Source organism: Theobroma cacao, chromosome 2 (assembly GCF_000208745.1).
Source record: "Theobroma cacao cultivar B97-61/B2 chromosome 2, Criollo_cocoa_genome_V2, whole genome shotgun sequence".
Taxonomy (NCBI): domain Eukaryota; kingdom Viridiplantae; phylum Streptophyta; class Magnoliopsida; order Malvales; family Malvaceae; genus Theobroma; species Theobroma cacao.
Window position 1 is genome coordinate 1802579 of NC_030851.1, and position 18975 is coordinate 1821553.

Here is an 18975-nt window from a genome sequence, read left to right on the forward strand (position 1 = left end):
ACCTCCCCAATGGAAATTTTACCACTTAAATTTTCTTCTCACGTGACAATCTAATATTTGAGGCATTGATTTGGGGATGCATGATAAATTCCATAGACGAGTAGCAGTTGGTGGTGAAGTAAAAACATTTATGATCAGTATCAGTTACAGGTAACAATGAACAGACACCATACGTTTTTGCGCAGAGAAACAGAATCCGAGGGTTTTTATCAACCGAGAAATAAACCAAAACCAAGCATACTTCTGTTGTCAAGCAGGAGTTTTGAGAGCCACATTTCTCTTCCAAATAGAGATAGGATAAGGACTTGAGAAACTAGTTTCCACAAACTAAAATTTCCAAGAAAATTTATATGCATTTATGTCAACTTCACCTTTATCTCTTCTTTTGCTTTTATGTTTAAATCCATTCATTCTTGGCACCTAGAAGGTAATATTATTCCCACCCCACCCTTCAACTTTCACCCTCTCTCTCGGAAGAGAAAGGAAATGGAGTTTAGTTCAGAGGCTAACCAGCGCATTGCCAGGATCTCAGCTCATCTCCACCCTCCAAATCACCAGGTTCTCTTCTATGTTTTCTCCTTTCGGGTACAAGTTTTCAATGAGTAACGTGGCTTTTCTTGTTGTTTGATGTATTGTTGTGGATTGCGTATGACAGATGAAGGAAAGTTCTGCTTTGAGGCGAGCTGATTGCAGAGCTAAAGGAGGGGCACCGGGATTCAAAGTTGCTATCTTAGGTGCAGCTGGAGGAATTGGCCAGCCTCTTGCAATGTTAATGAAGATGAATCCACTCGTCTCGGTCCTTCATCTTTATGATGTTGTGAACGCCCATGGTGTCACAGCTGATCTCAGTCACATGGACACTGGTGCAGTGGTAATATTTCTTCTCCATGTAGTTCTCTTCTTAGAACTTAATTCTATACTTATTCAATAGTGAACACAATTTTTCTAGGATATGATGGGTTAATTGAGAAACATTTAGATATAAACAAATTGAAGGTCATTAAAGTGAAATGTTCCTTTTTGGGTTCTAGGTGCGTGGTTTCTTGGGGCAGCCGGAGCTTGAGAGTGCTTTAACTGGCATGGACCTTGTGATCATACCTGCTGGTGTTCCAAGGAAGCCTGGAATGACAAGGGATGATCTTTTCAACATCAATGCTGGAATCGTTAGGACACTTTGTGAGGGAGTTGCAAAGTGCTGCCCAAACGCAATTGTTAATCTGATCAGCAACCCGGTGAATTCTACAGTTCCAATTGCAGCAGAGGTTTTTAAGAAGGCTGGTACTTATGATCCAAAGCGACTTTTGGGAGTTACAACTCTTGACGTTGTCAGAGCAAACACTTTTGTGGTATGTATAACCTTATAATGTAATGATTATGGGGAGAATCAATGTTTTCTTCACCATTTTATTGCATTAGAGCACCAAGAAATCACATAGCAACATTGCTGCATCTCTGGTTTTCACTCTAGCTTTTATGTTTTCATATAGGCGGAAGTCCTCGGTCTTGATCCTAGAGAAGTTAATGTCCCTGTTGTTGGAGGTCATGCAGGAGTGACAATCTTGCCTCTTATGTCGCAGGTCTTGAAGAATATCCATAAATTTCACTTGTTCTCAGTTCTGATAATCCATCATTAGTTGAATTAACTTGCTGCCAATCTTTTGCAGGTTAAACCTCCATGCACCTTCACCCCTGAAGAAACTGAGTACCTTACAAACCGCATTCAAAATGGTGGGACAGAAGTTGTTGAGGTATAATAATGTAATTCCTATTCTCACTGAGCATGCAGAATCAGTAATGGTTGCTGGCAACCAAGAGCAAGCTCTTAGTTAAACTGGACCAAGTCCTGAATAAACTTGCTTTAGTTAGTTTTCCCACGGGTGAATTCATTTATATTTTAAGTATATTTCACAATCAGAATTGATAGATTCACAGTTTCAGTTGCACTTTTTCACCTATGCAGGCCAAAGCTGGAGCTGGATCTGCTACACTGTCAATGGTTGGTCATTCTATCTGCTCGATTTCCACTTCAATTTATACCGTAATGGTTTTAATCTGTGTAAATTCAAGCAACTAAAGGGAAGCCCTTTACATGTAATAGGCATATGCAGCTGTCAAATTCGCAGATGCATGCCTCCGAGGCTTGAGAGGAGATGCAGGAATCGTTGAATGTGCATTTGTAGCTTCGCAGGTACGCTCTTCAAACCTTTTTTTCATGCCAACATCTTCTTGGTTTTGCACTTTCACCATTTTATCATAACCAAGAACACTCTCAATCATAGGTTACGGAGCTCCCTTTCTTTGCAACCAAGGTAAGACTCGGTCGTACTGGAGCTGAGGAAGTCTATCAGCTGGGGCCTCTAAACGAGTATGAGAGGTAAATATAGAAGTGTGTTGTATTATATTTGTCAATTTGCAAACACTTTCACTATTTCAAGTTGGATTGTATATTAACTCAACCAATTCCTTCTGATTTTTGACAGGGTTGGGCTGGCGAAAGCAAAGAAAGAGTTAGCAGGAAGCATTCAGAAGGGGATTTCCTTTATCAAGAAATGAAATGGTGATGAGCGGGACTTGACTACGTATAAGCTTTCTTAAATCTGTTACAGGCCTTTGTATATGTTTTGTTACTTTGGAGAATCTGCTAATATTTAACATCACCACTGCCCCATCAATTGAATGCCCTTTGCCAATGATATGCTAATTTTCAGGTTAACTTGGAAAAGCTAGCACCAGCACGTGTTCATTTGATTCACAGAATAGAATATAGAAGGAATTTTACTCAATAGGTAGTGATAATGCCATCTTTAACTTTATTCAACAAATTTATACAGACTTATAACTCTTCTAACCCATCAGATATTCCAAGAATGAACCCCAAAAAAAAAAAAGTATAGTTGATCTCAACTCATCTTTACAGTTTCTTTTAACCTGACAAAATCTGTAACCCTTTTCTCTCTTTAACAATTTACAAGGTGAAGGGGTTGGAAGGAGGGTAAACAACAGGAGTTGTTGACATGGTGATGTTCCCTGTCAGCACATTTGGTGCCACAGTATCCTCTATAACAACAGGGTTAACCTCCACCACTCTCTCCGGTATAACTTTCTCACCATCAACCTTAGCCAGAACCTCAAAATGCATCCTCATTGTCTCAGGCTTGGTCCTCCACTCAGGAAAACCCTCCAAATCCCCTTCTTTCAACTTCCTTTCAATCCCAAAACCAATCTTCACAAATGTCTGAGCTGACACATCAGCCTTCAATAACTTGAAAGAACCTTTCTTGCTTGCCTTTGGACCCAGCACAGAAGATAGCAGCGACTCGAAACCAACCAAATTGGGATTTGAACCATTGATGGAAGCAAGAGGCCACATTGTAGCAAAGTGCTTTGGGGTCAGAACAGTAGGGGATTCTGCTTGTGGATCAATAGTGGAAAGGGCATCCATGGCCTTGGTTTTTGACATTGAGGATAGTTCCACAAGGCCAGGGGCAAGTCGCTTAAGCTTCAACTTGTTATTTGAAGGTGTAGATGATGGAACACTAAGGGAAGTCGGGCCAACAATACGGAGGGAGAGGATTGGAGCATCTTGACCGCGAGAAACATGACGAAGATGCTCAGCCAGGGCCATAAGGCCAGATGCAAACCCATTATGAGTTCGGTTGAGAGGCAAAGGAAGATCGATTGGGTGGCGCAGGCTAACTGATCTCGCACCCTTGACAGTCACCACGGCGCCATCTGCTAAAACTACCTTTTTCAAGACACCAGCATCCACATCATGCTGCAGAATTGAAGTAACAACAAGATCAATAAACAAATTTCAAAACAATTTATGCAAGAGACCTCTTACCTAAATTGCCAACCCTAAAAAAGAAAATTTAAGATTCCCAAAGGTAAAAGCAAAGAACTACATCCTTAGTTTTTGCTATTTATAAATACTAGGATTGTAAATTACAAAACTTCCCATGAAAAAAACACTTCAAAGTTCAAAGAAAACATCTTTTATTAAAAAAAAAAAAGGAAAAAGGGAAAACTAACCGGCAAGGAGATGCGCATATCTTTGGCATCCTGAATCCAGAGCTCCATTGGTCCGGCCAACTGGAACGGGGCCAAAACGGGTAACCCATTGTCCGATTTCCTCTTCTGCTCCACCAACCCATTTTCATCCCCGGGTCTAGCTGGCTCCTCCACCCTAAAAATTGGCAAATCTACGTACTCCCACCGATTCACATCCTCCAAAAGCTTAAACGGCATGACCTTCTTATCGATTTCAACGTCGAATTCATATGCCACCGAATGGCCAACAAGGGCATCCCTAAGATCGAACTCTGAAACCTTAAAATCATCGGCTTGGAATCCCAATCCCTTCACAATTGCTTCTTTCAAATCCTAAACCCAGAACAAAAAAATCCCCATCAAATTATAGAAAAGAAAAAATCAATGAATGCAACAAAAAAATAATTAAACAGATGCTTACAGAGATGGCTTTAGGATACTGAGTCGAAACCAAGGCGTGGGAAGAGGATAGAATCGTAAATAAAACAAAAATCAATGCCACGGTGTAGGATGAAGGCTTGGCAAACGTCATCGTCGTCGACCGACCAGAACACCGTAAGAGGAAGAGAGAGAGAATTCGGAGGCTAGCTTCGAAGATTTTGATTTTCTTGTGTTTTTTGGATAAAATTTTTTCCTAAAAAATAGATTTGTTGGGAGTTAAATATAGGGAAGTTTCTGGTGGTGGAGGATCTAGAGGAAGGTGACGTGGCATCAAGTAACCAATCAGAAGGGAGGAAGTGATGCGAATGACATATGCCATTGGTTGGGCTCTGTTGGCGTTTCTTACTTGTGTTGTCCCCGTGCGGCGGTGTGGGGCACCTTTCCGTGATACGCGGGGGCGATTGTGGAGGAAGGAAAAGAAGAGGTAACGACGTCGTTTGCTCTATTAAAAATTGGAAAAAACGTAGTCTGGCGTCGCCCGGACTCGAACCGGAGACCTTCAGTGTGTTAGACTGACGTGATAACCAACTACACCACGACACCTTTAATGTTCAAGCAAAAAATTCACTTATATTTTTAAATCAAATTGAATAAGGCTTACAATATGTAAAATATCTATTTATTTTGAATTATTTGAAACCAAAACCGTTTATTATTAGAGTATACAAATGCTAATGGCATAATGCTTAAATAAACAACTAAACTATTTTAAATAAGTTTTAATTTTTTATTACGTTTTGTCAAATTCATGTAGTTTTATTGATTAATTGTCATTAGTCAAAATATCACATGTCATTTTATATCTACATGACGTTGATGTGTAGAATAAAAAATATCACAAGATTATGTTATCATATCAAATTAATGTATCACATCATCATCAATTATAATATATTAACATGTCATATAATCATCAATTATAATATGATAGCATGTCATATCAACGTCACATAATATAAAATGACATTTTAACTAAGTTAATCATCAATCATGAAGACCTATTTGATTCAAAATAAAAAACAAGAGTTTATTTAGGTAAAAAAAAAGTATAAAAACTTAATTGAATGTAATAAAAATATAAAGACTTATTTAAATTTTCTCTAATAGTTTATAAATTTTTTTTAATATTATGCTAAAAATAATCAAAACAGTTTAAAATTTTATCATTACTATTCATAAAGCTAACCAAAAACATTTAATGATTTTTATTAATTATTCAAAATAGGATAATTAGGATAACAAGTTATGGTTTATTGCTTTAATGCTTTACTAATTTTTTTGTTATCTTAATTTTTGAATAAATCATATATATCATTTTATCAAATTATAACAAAATTAAAATTTGAATTGTTGGTTGAGATATAGAAAGAGAGAAAGGAATGATAAAGGATTGGAATCCTTACATATGTGATAATTTTTTATATCAAAAGTAAACGGACTTTAAAGTATTCATGTCAAAATTGATTATTTAAAAAATTAAACTCTACGTGAAACTATATCAAAAAATAATTTTATTATTCATAATTTAACTGTATCCATTTAATATTATCCAAAATTAAATTTAACTTAGTCAAGTATCCGATTAAAAGGTACCCACCACTACTATCCCTAAGCTCGAATCCTTTTAAAAGGAGAATATGGGCTGAAACATGAGCTTTTGCTAGACATAACTGCGGTAATAGGCTTGGGAGATATTTTTGGGCTGCCACAACAACACTACGACCAATCCGACCAAGGCACTCCTCTTTTTCCCCACTATAAGAGCAAAGAATTGAGAGGGAAATGATGTCAAATGATAATAAGTAATGAATTACATTTCTATCTTCTAGAAATTAATAATAATTAATTAAATTATTCAAAAACTGTTTCACAATTGGCATTATTCTTTTTCAATCAAATAAGAATTTTGTTAACATCGAACAATTGATATGACGTTATAATGATATCTCAATATAACAACGAGTATCTGTTAATTAAAACAAACAAAACAAATTATTAAAATCTTAAATCAAATACAGCAATCAAAATAAATACCAAATATCGATCCATGATACTACCAAACATATAATATCTCCGACATGTCAACAATTAAACAAATTCATTTATCTCGTGATTCAATTCATATTACACATTTAAGATATAATCACCTTAGAGTCAAATTCAATCCCTACCACCTAAGAGGACAAATAGAACAAGTCTATGAGATCTACTTTGTTTTATTATTTAATTAAAATCCGTGGCTGCTAATCTCCAAAACCTTGCTTAGCCACTTGTTCTCAAGAATGCATTATGACCATTAATTCAATAATGCAACTCGATTTTTGTAAGGCGATTGTTCATGACAAGAAATTATGACAGATGCATTAAAATTGATCGTACTTATCCCTTTAATTTCATGCAATTATCAAGATCAATTGAACATAAAAATATTAGTTTAATGGCATCAAAGGATTCAGTAATGGATCAAAATCAAAGTTACATCAAGACTAGTGATGTGCTTTCTTTATTCTTGCAAATTTGTTGGGAGAATGATCTTAAACGAAGTGTCCTAATTGGATTAGATTATTAAAAAAGCTTTATATTTAATATACTGTATAGTTTTTATACCCTGTCCGTTCACGTAAAGTCATCTTATTAAAAAATAAAAATAAAAATTTGAAAATAAATATAAAAATTTTTGAATATATAATGAAATAAGAAATATAATTTTTTGTTAATTAGTGTCGCAGTCATGCAATAACTTCAAATTTCTAACTTTGAGTATTTGCCCATAAAGAAAAAATAATTTTTTTGCGGATGTTTTAACACATTTACATTTTTTGAACATAAAAAATAGCAGAAGGCTTACCAATTAATTTCTGAAGTCATCCTAAGTAAGATCAGTAAGTGTGATATCCTGTACTGTATCAAATCAGGTATGAATGTGATGGTAATGGTACGAGTCCAAACAACATTAATGATCTGGATCATTATAATCACATCCACATTTCATATGCATTCGATATGACATGAAGTATCACAATAAGTTAATAATTTCCCATCAAGACTACGTGTTCATATTTATAACCTTTATATAGCCTTAATCGTTAATCACGTGACAATCCCTATTTATAGCCTTTTAATAAGATTCCCATCATTTGATTTTGTTCCCAAAGGTCGGTTTGTTTTAACCTTGATTCCAATTCACCCTAATCACAATACTAATTCTATAACCACGTGCCAATTTTTCTAGTCCATGAAAATTATACCAATTTATTTACTTAAAAATAATAAGTTCTCAAATTTTAGTAAAAATTCTCATCGCGAAAAAGGAAAGAGAAAGTTGTTATCTGTATCATTTTTCTCGTTTTCAATTTGTTTGATCCTTGTTGGAAAAGAAAATTGAATAGCATTCGTGAATATATATCAAATTAATATGACTATGATATGTTGTTACTAACAAATTTAATTTCTTTTTACGTAAAGGAACTAATTTTGATACATTGAAATCGTTCATTAACAATCATTTGTTATCTTTAACTTATGTAATGTCATTTTGTAAGATAAATATTTCGTATCAGATATGTGATTGATAAATTTATATAAATCACGCATGTTACTTAATAGTATGTAAATATTATTATTAATATAATTAACTCATAATTAAAATACCTATAGCCACTGTCCCAAGGATTGGATCTTGATTCATGAGGGATTTGAATCGAAACAAAATTCAATGGACAAATAGTTTTCGGATACAACAGTAGAAAGAATTGGTGGAGAAGTTAGGTTTCCCATCTTTCATTTCGGCTACATTTCCACGTGCCAATTTTCTAGCTAGTGCATGAAATATTAACTCTTTATTTATTTAAAAAATAATTCTTAATTTTCAGTGAAAAATCTTATCGAGATGAATGTGAAATTGACATGTTTATGGTATAGGGTATTATAAAAAAATTTAATTTATTTATCAACAATCATTCGTTATTGTTAAATTACGTAATTTAATCGTGTTATAAAATATGATTCATTTAATAGTACATAAATATCGATTTCATGTTTCATAATAGACAAACAGTTTTCGGATAGATCAATAGAAAAATTGGTGGACAAGGTACGTTTGTCTTCTTTCCTAGGAGTTAGCTATGCAATGACAATCACTCAATAATTTTCTTGAAAATTTTCACATCAAAATGTATTTTTGATGAATTTAATTTTGTTTAAAATTTTTAATGAAAATTCGTTAATAATTCGTTTTTAAAAAATAAATATAATAAAAAATTTATAAAAAAAGGGGGTTTTCAACATCCTTTCTTTGTTCAAACTGAATTTAATTTGCCTTGGAATGAAGATAAGAGAAAAAAAAAAGAGTTTTTCCAGGTTTCAATAAAGAAAAATTGGAGAAAATTTGGCACAACCGCCACTCTCTTTGTTTATTTTATTCGTTTTTTGGGTTTAGGGATTCCCCAGAAATAATGTCAAAGAAATCAATACCAACAGCTTTTCAATTGAATTGTAGTGGGTATAATTCTTAATTTGCCTTAGAACAATTTCCCAGTGCAAATTTGACAGTAAATGGAATTCCAATTGGCATTTTGCTATATTCTTTTGTAATAGTCTTATGTTGGACTTACATTATTAAGAAACAAAAAATCTATTGGCTAAAAAGGAAAAAAAAAAAGCTTTCCTTTTGGCTCTTCAATAGAAAGATTAAATGATCATTTAATCATAATTAAATAGACTTAAGTATTTGGATTTGTGAACCTTATTGGTTTATAACTCATTAACAGAAAGTGCAAGTTGTAGCATATGTTCCACCAACATGATTACATATATATATATATTCAATGAAGTCATCCTTTAACAGGAGACAGGCTGATGTTTCAGACAACCATGGTAAGATCATAATCTTTTGTAGGGACTCAGATTGTACTGTACACTCCTAGGTAGCTATCCTATTACCTCCAATAATGACAACCACTGCTTCTTTACATTACTTAGTTATCATTTCGAAAACCACATTTCATTAGAACGTTTAATTAATAAAATACCAAACGTCAGACATAGTGTATTCGAGTTAAATAAAGCCGCTTCCCTTCATTAGTTCCCAACCACCTTATTATAATAATAAGCCTAGAACTGGCTAGAATTTGTTTCATTTTTTTTTTTGTTAACCTATGTCTTAAAATACCAAAGAAAAGGAAAGATTAATATAGTAACATAGACATTCTATGATAGCTGCAGTTTTCAACACAAAATCAAAATGTAATGTCAAGGAATCTCCAAATGAATGTATGCCACCTTTTGTTTTAGGGTCTAGTTGCCCCTTTGCTCAGGGCAACTTGACAACATCAACTTATCCTTGGTGCTTTCTGTCATGCAAAAGCTTTTTGTCAGCCTTGAATTGATATGTAAGCATCATCAAACTCCAGGAAAAAGAAGAAACAATGGGAAAGCAGGTAGATGAAGGGGAGAACTCCTTTTGGTTCTCATTATTGTCATTCAAACTGTTACAAACCAGATATAGATATTACAAGGAGAAAAGAGGCCTTTCAGGATGCCTCTAAAACACTGAATATATATATGAACAGAGAACAGCAACAAAGGCCAGTTTGTCCACACACCTTAAGAAAAACCATTTTTTCCCTTTTCAACCAATTTAGGTAAGAAAGGGACATCATATGTGCAGAATTGAGTTGAATTTTTCAACCTCACACAGAAAAGAAAAAGCCCAAATTAGCTGTGAGATCAGTTTTTTTTTTAAAAACAAGAAGGAACTTAACATGGTCAAACAGAACGACCATGCAAAAATTGGACTGAAAAGAACCCTTCTTGCAAAAATGAAGCTAAGGGGCTTGATGATGCATGGTCTTTGAGTAGTTGAGGAGCATTCAAGGCCTCGTTTTCAGACTGTCTGAATTCATGCATACAAGGATTTTCATTATTCCTAACTTTTCAAGCTTCTAGCTGCAGTAGGTGCTTGTATATATGATATTTAGAGGGAGGAATTTTACATGATTAATTTAAAAGCTGAACGTAGCTTCTTCACAAGATCCTTTACTGCCATGCAGAATTCCATATCCATCTGCAAAAAAGTCGAGATCATGTCAAAGTTAGTGAAGAAAAGTACATGAAATAATGACTTCAATTCCACCGGTACTAATTGCAGTAGAGTTTAGCAAAGAGGTTTGTAGTTGTAGAAATTAAGTACCTGAGCAACAATAGTTATGTCAAGAGCGGAACTCCCAAATGTCATGACATTGCTGTTGATGACAGTTAGGTGACATTTCTCTATTTGAGACATGATTTTCTCTGGAAGTCCTTTTCTTTTCTCACAGTGGATTCTTATGAGAACACTTTTGTCACAAAATCTTGCTTCAATTTCTGGTAGTGGCTCATCAAAGGGGCCACTGAAATTCTGATCGGAGGAAAAGTCATCACTGTCGGCGAAGAGTTGAGATTTCTTCACAAAAACTACTGATTCGATTGTTTTCTTCCTAGTCTGCTCCTCAAGTGTCTTAACTTTCTCCTGCAGTTGTTTCAGATACTTGATAGCATCTGCGAGCACAGAAGCCTTGTCCATCTGCCAATAGCATTGCAATATGAATTGGATCAGAATTATAACAAGAAGAGGACAGAAGAAACAGCAAAGTTATACGCATTCAGCAATACCTTCTTTAAGCCAGGAACTATAGCAGACAGAGCTATGAACCTCTGGCTGAGCTTTTCTCGCCGCTTCCTCTCTGCCATGATATGATCTTTTGACTGAGAAATTTTGTTGCCTGTGCTAACCCTCTTAGCTCCATGGCAAGCCTTAAGCATATAATTTTGGCTTCCAAGAAACGAATTTTGAGAAATCAAGATATCAGAAGGGAAGGACTCCGTGCTTTTGGAACATGCTGCCTCTTCTTTAGGCTTCACAATGCCTGTTGGATTCATGTGGTTGGAACTGGCAAAGTAGAAAGTGTTCGGAGAAAAAGCAGCTTGGAGGTTTGATATATCAGTATCGGGTTTGCATGAATCCCAGCTGTTGGTTTTGTGCTGTTTTACAGGTCTGTCAATGCCGTTGTGAGAAGGTTCAACCGAAGTTTTGGGGTTAAAGGCGGGATAGTTATGATTAGAGAAAGACTGCTGCAAGTTCTCTCCGAACGCAGCTGCTAGGGGCAGGATGCTGAGCTCATCAACAGAGTTCATTTGCCATTGACTGAATAAGTTAGGATCGTCCATTCCCTGTAGATTTGAGATTCAGTGGCTATAAAATGACACTCTTGAATCCTCCATGTTCATGTTTTCTTTGAATGGAATCCGACAAATGTTGCGGTTCTTGCACTATATATCAACAAAAATGAATAAAAAAAGTCTTACCAGTTCAGGTAACTCTCTAATTGATGAAATCTCCATGGAAGAATCCCACTTTCTGACAGATGGGGCCTGTTGAATAGAATCCTGCCAGGAAAATCCACTGAAAGATATGACTTACTAAAATTCCCACTACTAATTAACGCACACATATCCAGAAGGCCTGGAAAACATAGGGGTTTCCAGGATTAAGAACAAAAAGAAGAAAGAAAGAAAGTAGGCTCTCCCCACGTACGGACTAACACTCTATAATAATAAAACAAATGAGAAGCATACAAGCTGTAGCCTAAATTCTCACCCTGTAATGATAGTCCAAAGCTTTCCTGATGTCAAAAAAAACCTCCTGTAAAGCAGGAACCAGCACCAATTTTCTTCCAACTTTTAGAGCTCTTGCCTGTTTTATAGTCCACCAACCTACCAGTCTCACGGGGTAGATGATGTGAAAAGACATTGAAATTCGACACCCAAAAGAAAATCTCTTGCTTCTGTAGAATAATGACAACATAACAGCAAGTATTGTATCTTAGTGGGTTGTTTTTGCTGACAAAATAAACAACCCCTTTTTCTTCTTGTTGTTTTGCAGACTTTTCATGAGCTTTGCCAACCAGTCGTTGAAAATTGATTCAATGTTTACAAATGAAAATGCCAGTGATCCATAGAAATTCACGGTCCCATTACAATGTCTTAATCATCCAAGCCAACTCCATTAATTACTAATATTTTTACACGTATGAAAAGAATATGCTGATAAGCCAGAGCACATACGAGTAATGATTCTTAACCCAGAACAGTTGAAACTCATGTGATTGAATATGTGTTTAATTATGATTGGCCCCAGGAATTGAAAGATGATGACCGGTTTTGTTCTTCCAACTTTCTGTTGACTTCCCTGTGATTTCAGCGAATGGGAGAATGGTATCTGTCCAAGAATGCAGCACTAGACCACACCAATAAAGGCATTGCCGGGGGGCAATGTGGCCTTTCAAACCGACCATGAAGTTGTCGGCTAATGCTCAAAGCTCAACAACGGCCCATTATGAGATAATCAAGCTTCAAAATTTGCAGCCAAAATCTATGATTACATCGCTACATGTTTACATGATAAGAGAAACCATGGCAGGAAAAGATATATTTGAGCCTTGGTTTGCTTTACAAATGAACTCAGTAGGATTCAAAACAAAGTCCAGTTGGGGCTGTTTTTCTTTATGAATAGGTTGTTCTGTTTTGTGTAGGGCTGGAACAAGTGTCGTTTGGTTGTTCTGGAGCCAGCCTATTAAACCAATGTCTTAAATCCCCAACAGGAGTCAGGAAGCATTTGTCAAAAATACTATCATAATTGGCAAAATCTGACTACATCCATGAATCCGACTAAATCCGTCTAAAATCCAATCGGACTATATATTCCCATAATATAATTCCGAAATTGATTTGAAATGAGATAATCTAAACCCGAAATGATTTGAAATGTGAAATGATTAAAAATAAAATTTAAAATAATTTAAAATCCGAAATGACATGACATAAATGTCAAATAATAAAAAATTTAAAAATTTATATAATGGAACAAAAAATATTTAATTCTTCAAGAAATAAATGTATAAAGACAAATGAAAGAGAGACAATTAATTTTTATTATAAAATGATTGAACTTCATTTAAATGAAGACATTTGTACAGTTCTATATTTTGTCTTAACTATATCTATATATATATATATATATATATATATATAATAAGNATATATATATATATATTAAGATTTATAATTTTTTTTAGTTTTATCTCATTATTTGAATAACCAATTAAATTTTGAGATTAATTCTTATAGCTTAAAATTTATTTGATTAATCATTTATTTGTAGTTTATTGTTAAATGTAAGTTTCTTTCTCTAAGTAAACGAATTGATGTTATACATAAAGAACAAGAATATTAGATCCTTTAGTATATATAACCAAAATGATTCGAGATTCAAAATGATTTAATATATGAGGTAATCCGAACTTCACTTGGTTCAATTTAAAATAACTCAAAACCCATAATAATTTCATAATTAATGTCAAATTAACTTAATTCGAAACAATAAATGATTAAATACAGTTCTCGATTTAAAATGATGTCCATTCGAAGTGACTCTGGAAAGAAACTTATTATCATTTAGAGAAAAGGGAAAAAAAGGAAGCTTGTGATTATCGATTACAGAACTTCCCCTTGGCATTGATTATTAATTTTTGGATCTTTGTATTAACCTTTCATTGTCCTTGTGGCAAAGCCAAGAATTAAGGGATTTGCTACCCACTTGCTCAATTCTTTAGTATTATCTTTGCCATGCTAGAGCCCCCATTTCTTCTTCCTTTATAGTGAATAATAACTGTTCAATTAGGAAATTCATAACCTCAAATTTTTTAAATATTTATTGTTTAAATAAGATGTTGTTCAATCATTTCAAGGATGGTATCTTACTGTTCAAAGAAATCAATTATCTTCATAAAATATTATCTACATAATACTTTAAAAATTCTCCAAACTATTTAAAAGAATTAAAATAAATTTTTATTTTTTATTTTATTTATCAACTTTATATATTTTTATTTTAAATCAAATAAATTCTTATAGCTAAGGGTAAATTAATTGTCATTTTTATGTCTACATGATGTTAATGTGTAGAATAAAACTACCACGAGATAAAGTCATAATGTCACACAAGCATGCCACATCACCATTCAACATGACATGTTAACACCATGTAACATAATATGACAAATATTTGATTAAAGATAATTAATTTATCGTTAATTATAAAAACTTACTTGATTCAAAATTGAAATAAAGTAGTTTAGAGACATATGTAGGTATTATGCTAATATTATTCAACCACACAAACAAAAAGAAATGCATGCATGAGCTAGAATACTCTTTTATGTGAGGAAGTTGCTTTCCTGTTTCAGATAATCATATAGTAATATATTTTCCTTATTGAATTCAGGAATACAGATTCACTCTTCACACCAAAGAAAAAGGAAAGCAAAGGACGAAGCACAAACTGGAATTCATCAGCCTAGCCCCGTGAGCGAATGAAACTTCCTGGAAGAAACCTTCCATGGCATTGTCTGAATGGTGAAGTTGTTGCGTGGAGCAAGACAAAAATTGCTTTATTTTGCTTTATCCTGACGTTTGTTTCTTCGACAGAACAAAGCTCCCATTTCCTGTCAGCTAAAATTTATGAGGAAAGAGCAAAGGACAGGGGCAGAGGGAGGGGCTCACTTTCCCTTTTTGGATGTATTTTTATCTTATCCAAAATTAACTACTGCTTTATTTTTTCATAGTTTAAAACTTTTTTTAATAAATTTTAATTATGTATCTTATAGTTTTAATTTTTCTTACCTGATTTTATATTTTTTATAAATTAATATTTTATGCATAATTTCTATTTAAAAAAAATATCTACATCAATCTAATTACAAAAAAAAAAAGCAAAATATCATATGAAAAAAAAATTGAAATCGGAACGAGAATTAGGTTAACTTTGAATCTTAATCATAAAATTTATTTTTCTTTAAAAAAATACGAGTTCCACATTAAAATTGGAAGTGAGGATACAAAATAATAAAATTTACTGCTAAAAATTTAAAATTAAATTTGGAAATAGAAAAAAAATAATTTTTTGAAAAAAACTTTAGAAAATTGTAAATTTGACTTTAATTAATAATCTAAGAAATAATTTTACTTCCAATTTGCAACCATTAATATATACTATTAATTAATATTGCTTTTATTTTGTACTATATTTTCTTATTTCTATAGAAAATAAAATAAACTAAAAAAAAACAGAAAATCAATGTCGGCCACACGTGCAAAAGTTCCCACATTTCCAGTGTTAGCAGTCAAATTCCTTCCACTCCTACTCTCTAGTTTTGTGGTTACAACTTTCCCGGGAAAATCTTTTCTTATCTTTCTCGATTCTCAGAAACCTAGCAGAAACTCAACTCATGGCAGTTCCCAAACTAGAATTGAGACCCCTCGGAAACACGGGCCTTAAACTCAGCAGCGTGGGTTTTGGAGCTTCCCCTCTCGGCAGCGTGTTCGGTCCCGTCTCCGAGAGCGACGCCGTCGCTTCGGTCCGCGAAGCCTTCCGCCTCGGCATCAACTTCTTCGACACCTCCCCGTAATGCCAAATTTCTTCACTTTATAAAATTGGGTTTTTTCAAAAGTTTCCCATTTTTTTTTGGGTTAATTTTTTATAAATTTTATTTATATATTTTTTAAAAAATTTTGAAGGTATTATGGAGGGTCGTTGTCTGAGAAGATGCTTGGTAAGGGACTCAAAGCTCTAGGGGTCCCTAGAAATGAGTATATAGTTTCAACAAAATGTGGGAGATATCGTGAAGGTTTTGATTTCAGTGCTGAGAGAGTAACTAAAAGCATTGATGAAAGCTTGGAAAGGTTGCAACTTGATTATGTTGATATACTCCAATGCCATGACATCGAATTCGGCTCTCTTGATCAGGTCCTTGATTAAGTAATCATTTCTCGTTTTAATGATATCTCGATTTAAGCTGGTGCTGTGTTAGGAAAGAGTCTGTCTTGTTGTAAATGTGATATGAAAGCTTGGGTTAATTTAATTTAGTTTGTATGTGGTAACAGGTTGTGAATGAGACAATTCCAGCTCTTCAGAAACTGAAGGAAGCAGGGAAAATTCGATTCATTGGCATTACGGGATTGCCGTTGGAAATTTTTACTTATGTGCTTGATAGGGTTCCACCAGGCACAGTTGATGTGATTTTGTCATATTGTCATTACAGTATTAATGATTCAACATTGGAGGATTTACTGCCTTACTTAAAGAACAAAGGTGTTGGTGTAATCAGTGCATCTCCACTTGCCATGGGGCTTCTTACTGAGCTTGGTCCACCGGATTGGCATCCAGCTTCACCTGAACTCAAGGTGAGACTTTCAGGCCTCAGATAAGATGGAGTGACTGTTCTTCTGCTGAATGCAGCAATCTGGTCTGTTTGGCTATACGGTATCTGAAAAATGAATTGCCCTTGTAATCTCTTGGATCTAATTGATGTGTATGAAGGCCTTTAACCTGAAGAAGTTTATTTACGGATAAGGACAAATCTTTAGTACGTACTGTAAACTCTGTTTAAAGGATTTAGGGTAGTGATAATTCTTGTTATAAAAATGGATTTGACATATAATGTTCAAATGTCTATCAAATAATGCATCAATTTGAACACTTTCCTTGAAGTATCTGATATTAGTGCAAGAAAGAGATGCTAAGGTCCAAGATTATGTGCACACGGCTTTTTCATGTCAGAGAAGATCATTATTTTCTGACCTCTAGATTTGTTCATGTGAAATAACTGGACTAAGATTTTGATGGACCATATATTATGCTGTATAAAAAGTTGCAGCACAAATCTTCTGCCTGCTTGAACTTATAAGTTGTGAAGCTTGGAGTCATGATTTGCAGGACTGCATCTTAAGAAGGAGACTGTATCTGGCTTCGTCTTCTGTTTGCTCTAGCTACAATGCAGTTCATTATCACCAGAACTCACATTATCTATTTAATTAGTCACTTCCAAAGTTCATGTGCTTGAATATAAATACTATATATCTTCATAAGTTTGAGTATTCATTGCTGTGAGATTTGTTTTTTTGTTCAGTCTGGCTGCCAAGCTGCTGCAGCGTATTGTAAAGAGAAAGGGAAGAATATTTCAAAGTTAGCTATGCAGTACAGCTTGTCAAATAAGGATATTTCGTCGGTGCTGGTTGGCATGAACTCAGTTAAACAGGTTCTGGCTCCATCATTTGACTTAATACTCTCGTTTTGTCTTATATTCAACTATTACAACTTTCTGAAATCAGTTGTTTTGCCTGAGAGTAGAATCTTCTTACTCAATCATTTAGCAAAACATTATAGATAAATTCCAACTACTTCATAACTGTCAAAACACAATAATATTTTTTCCCGATCATGCTGCTTTAGCTGTCAGTAACTTACACCCTGTCAAGAATCAGGTTGAAGAGAATGTGGCTGCTGCTACAGAAGTCGCACTTTTTGGGAAAGATCTGGAAACTCTATCTGAGATTGAAGCAATCCTGAAACCCGTGAAGAATCAGACATGGCCGAGTGGAATTCAAAGGAGCTGACCAATATCCACCTGTTTTTTTGTTTTTGTATGCATATTACCCCCCACATTAGTTATTAATTCACAGTTTGTGCGTTGCTCATAGGAGTGGGGGCAACCATTCTATTGTCATGATACTACTTTTCAGATGACAAACAATTTCCGTCCCCATGGGGATGCTACATCCTATTATCTGTCTCATAAGCGTGGTAGAAAATAAATTATAAATGCAGTATTTTGACTATTTTTGCCCCTTTCGGCCCAAAATTCTTCAGTTTGTTTTGGTTGTAAGTATTGTATGTTCGGTCCTATACTCCTATTGTATCTTAAGCCTGTGCAATCACCGTCTTTAATCGCCATCGCCCACCATCCGGGAAGCCTTCCGCCTCAGTATCAACTTCTTCGACCACCTCTTTGGACTCCCTATCTACTCATATGCTAATCGCATGGCATCCCTAAGTTTCGTCACTTTTACGAAGTAGGCAACTCAAAACGCTGGAGTTCCACTGAAATGAAAATCTAGTTTCGTTTAAATGAGAGATGGTAAAGTTACACAAGAAGCTCCAGTATTATTATGTTTTATTTAATTTAATCTCTCTTAAAAAAATTGGTTTAACTTAATTCATATACTATGGTGTAACTTGATTGTTATGAGTAATTTCGTCTAAATTTAGACTCAAAGACACTAACATAGTGCTGACGAGTCAAACAGTACTGACGCAATATTGATATATCAAAAATAAATAAATAAATAAACAAAATAGAAATTGTCACATAACGCTAAATCAAATACGAAAGAGCTGTAATTTTTATCTTATCCTTGTTTCGGAAGCTTACATATTTCTCTTTATTTTCGGTCATAAACTTTTTTAACATAAATATAATTGATTTAGTGGATACGTACATATGTCTGATCTGATGAGTAATAATATATCAGCCGAACCCATAGTCATAAAAATGAAAATTTCGGGCCTACTAGCCATTGGGCCTTGGACTATATGACCTGCAAAAGCCC

General features: G+C 34.3%; 4 protein-coding genes and 1 non-coding gene across 5 annotated transcripts; 2 read left to right on the plus strand and 3 right to left on the minus strand.

The window, feature by feature from the left end:
* On the plus strand, positions 406-2695 carry LOC18607305 (malate dehydrogenase, glyoxysomal). Its single transcript, XM_007041392.2, has 9 exons — positions 406-558; positions 656-871; positions 1032-1346; positions 1488-1577; positions 1665-1748; positions 1961-1996; positions 2099-2188; positions 2280-2374; positions 2481-2695. Exons 1-9 carry the CDS (start codon positions 487-489, stop codon positions 2551-2553), a joined length of 1071 nt encoding a protein of 356 aa, XP_007041454.2. The 5' UTR covers positions 406-486; the 3' UTR covers positions 2554-2695.
* On the minus strand, positions 2788-4704 carry LOC18607306. The gene is made up of 3 exons (XM_007041395.2): positions 4472-4704; positions 4033-4383; positions 2788-3775 (listed from the first exon to the last, which is right to left on the minus strand). Exons 1-3 carry the CDS (start codon positions 4580-4582, stop codon positions 2966-2968), a joined length of 1272 nt encoding a protein of 423 aa, XP_007041457.2. The 5' UTR covers positions 4583-4704; the 3' UTR covers positions 2788-2965.
* TRNAV-AAC lies at positions 4961-5034 on the minus strand. Its single transcript has one exon. It is a non-coding gene; the product is annotated as a tRNA-Val (tRNA).
* On the minus strand, positions 9931-12443 carry LOC18607307 (transcription factor bHLH18). Its single transcript, XM_018114753.1, has 5 exons — positions 12128-12443; positions 11836-11916; positions 11143-11700; positions 10682-11053; positions 9931-10555 (listed from the first exon to the last, which is right to left on the minus strand). The coding sequence occupies exons 1-5, from the start codon at positions 12332-12334 to the stop codon at positions 10481-10483; spliced, it is 1293 nt and encodes a 430-aa protein (XP_017970242.1). The 5' UTR covers positions 12335-12443; the 3' UTR covers positions 9931-10480.
* LOC18607308 (L-galactose dehydrogenase) lies at positions 15655-18212 on the plus strand. The gene is made up of 5 exons (XM_018116573.1): positions 15655-15991; positions 16105-16333; positions 16471-16770; positions 17496-17624; positions 17851-18212. Exons 1-5 carry the CDS (start codon positions 15816-15818, stop codon positions 17980-17982), a joined length of 966 nt encoding a protein of 321 aa, XP_017972062.1. The 5' UTR covers positions 15655-15815; the 3' UTR covers positions 17983-18212.